Source organism: Wasmannia auropunctata, unplaced genomic scaffold (genome assembly GCF_000956235.1).
Source record: "Wasmannia auropunctata unplaced genomic scaffold, wasmannia.A_1.0 LD336076.1, whole genome shotgun sequence".
NCBI classification, from domain to species: domain Eukaryota; kingdom Metazoa; phylum Arthropoda; class Insecta; order Hymenoptera; family Formicidae; genus Wasmannia; species Wasmannia auropunctata.
In genome coordinates, this window is record NW_012026814.1 from 437,129 (window position 1) to 439,374 (window position 2,246).

The 2,246-nt window shown below is 31.7% G+C and overlaps 1 protein-coding gene across 1 annotated transcript in view; it reads right to left on the minus strand.

Moving 5' to 3' along the window:
* The window catches only part of LOC105449462, a 3,188-nt gene extending 1,564 nt beyond the window's left edge, over nucleotides 1-1,624 (minus strand). Inside the window, exons 1-5 of the mRNA XM_011688716.1 lie at nucleotides 1,537-1,624; nucleotides 986-1,090; nucleotides 818-886; nucleotides 439-695; nucleotides 94-250 (exon numbers count right to left, since the gene is read on the minus strand). Coding sequence (XP_011687018.1) covers nucleotides 94-250; nucleotides 439-695; nucleotides 818-886; nucleotides 986-1,090; nucleotides 1,537-1,624 — 676 coding nt within the window. The remainder of the gene's footprint in view (nucleotides 1-93; nucleotides 251-438; nucleotides 696-817; nucleotides 887-985; nucleotides 1,091-1,536) is intronic.
* Between the last annotated feature and the right edge of the window lie 622 nt (nucleotides 1,625-2,246).

Here is a 2,246-nt window from a genome sequence, read left to right on the forward strand (position 1 = left end):
CCCTGCCCCTCACCCCCCCCTCGGAGCTCCCGGGGCAGAACCGGCTCTTATTAGCTACTAACTTTCTTGAATATATTTTTAACTTTTACTTACGTTTAGAAGGTAATTTATTTTCATCTGAAAGTGATCTCTTTGCAGTATTTGTTTGCAAATTTTGAATGTCCTCATCAGATGTTGTAGTTGAATTCTCACTGTCTAATGTAAGAACTGGCTGCACCCACGGTTTTTTGATAAACATTTCGTCCATAATCTGGAATTACAAAGAAGATTAATTACATAATAAATATAACAATTATGATAAATACAATAAAGAACATAAATTCAATGCATCACAAATATCTTGTCGCCAGTCGTAAAATAATGTTTGCCACGTATTGTAGAACGTTCCAAAATATCAATAAAAAATGAAATACTTTCATATACATTCATTTTACTTACGTCAAAATATTGCCATGTTCGCCTATTATTGCCACTTTTATTATTATGATCTTTTACGTTTTTATATGTATTTTTTAATCCAGCCATTTTACTTTTGCATTGTATGCCAGTCACATCATAACTATGCTCAATTAGTTTTGAAGCAACTAGATCCCAAAACTTTTTATGCGTTGTTTTGCCACTTGTCAATTGATGTTCATTTTCCGAATATATTTGTAGCAATAAAAGTATTGCTTCGTGTGGCCAACGAAAATTATCTGTAAGTAGAACAATATATTCAGCATTAACTTTATAATCAATTTTATTATTTTTAAAGTATTTTTTAATATATGTATTTCAAAAATATACAAAGCAAAAATATACATATCAAATATCATACCTTTCTTTTGAGAATCGTTATCTTCTCTTTGTATTATATTTAATACATCCACGTTTTCAGCTACAGAAGCTGAAACATAAAATTTATGCATGTAAATATTAAATACTTATATGTTAGTTTATGAGAATTGAATGTTAACTTAACATTATATTAATAGTAATTACTTACTAGTAGTTGAAGTATTTTGAGCATTACTACCTGCAGGATTTAAATCAGATTGACAATGAGAATTCTGCATATGCTTATTCAAAAGGTGCGTTGCAAATTGTAAATCTGTTTGGAAAAAAAAGTATTTAATTAGTTTTTTAATTTAAAGTTGTTATCATATACATGTAAAAGAGGTTTTATTGTATATTTATATCATGCTCTAAATTTTTATTTACAGACTTTTGCTCTATGCACAAGGGATTATATATATAATTAAATTAATTTTATTATACAAAATCTTTTGTGTATAGCATAGAGTAATGTTCTACGCATATGGAAATATGCCAAAGTCCCACTCAAAACTGAAAGTACGCAAGAATTAAAAATTAATTGCACAAGAAATTAAATTAATTTAATTAAATAAAATCTCTTGTGTGCAATTGATTGTAAATACTTGCGTACTTTCAGTTTTGAGAGGAACTTTTTGGCATATTTTTGTATGTATAAAGCTAGGTTAGAAATAATAGGTTAGAAAATTTACTTATTAAATATCTACTTTTTATATAACTTACCTTCCTTAGCTCTCTTTGCATCTTCTTCAGAGACGTTCAGAATGTATGTAATTTCATGTTGAGGGTCAAAAAGACTTATTTGAGGCATCTTTGTATTTATTATGCCACACGTATATCGCATTGATGTTTTCGTGCGCTTAAACACTTGAAAGTTAATGCTTCAGTTACACTACCTCTTCGGCAGCAGCAGTGGAAGCGAGTAGAAGCGAAAATGTATGAAGTGTTTATGACGTCATACCTTCTGTTAGAATGCTTTGGAGTGCTCGATTGACCGCACTCGAAACGCTTCGAAGCATTTGCAATGAGACTTTGACCGCACCCTTAAACAGTATTCCGATTACATTTAGGAGCTACACTTACCTGGCCTGGAAAATGAATTTATTTCAATCAGATTCCAGTGCGCACGAGTTTGAAAGTATCTCTAAACCACCAACAGTTATTCATGGCCATAAACTTAAGCGGAAATCCCGTCCTCGATCACTTTTTGGAGATCCCAATAATAACCGACATGTTGATCAAGAATCGGTATTATCAGGGAGCTTCATTGACCATACCCTAATTCCATTATCACGAGAGGTTAGCAACTCCGATATAAGTAACAAACCGGATAAATTCAGATCCAAAGAATCAATAATTCCGGATAGAGACCCTCGCCTCTCTTCCGAGCTCTTGGTGAGATCTATATCACAGTTTAACCATACACAGTTACG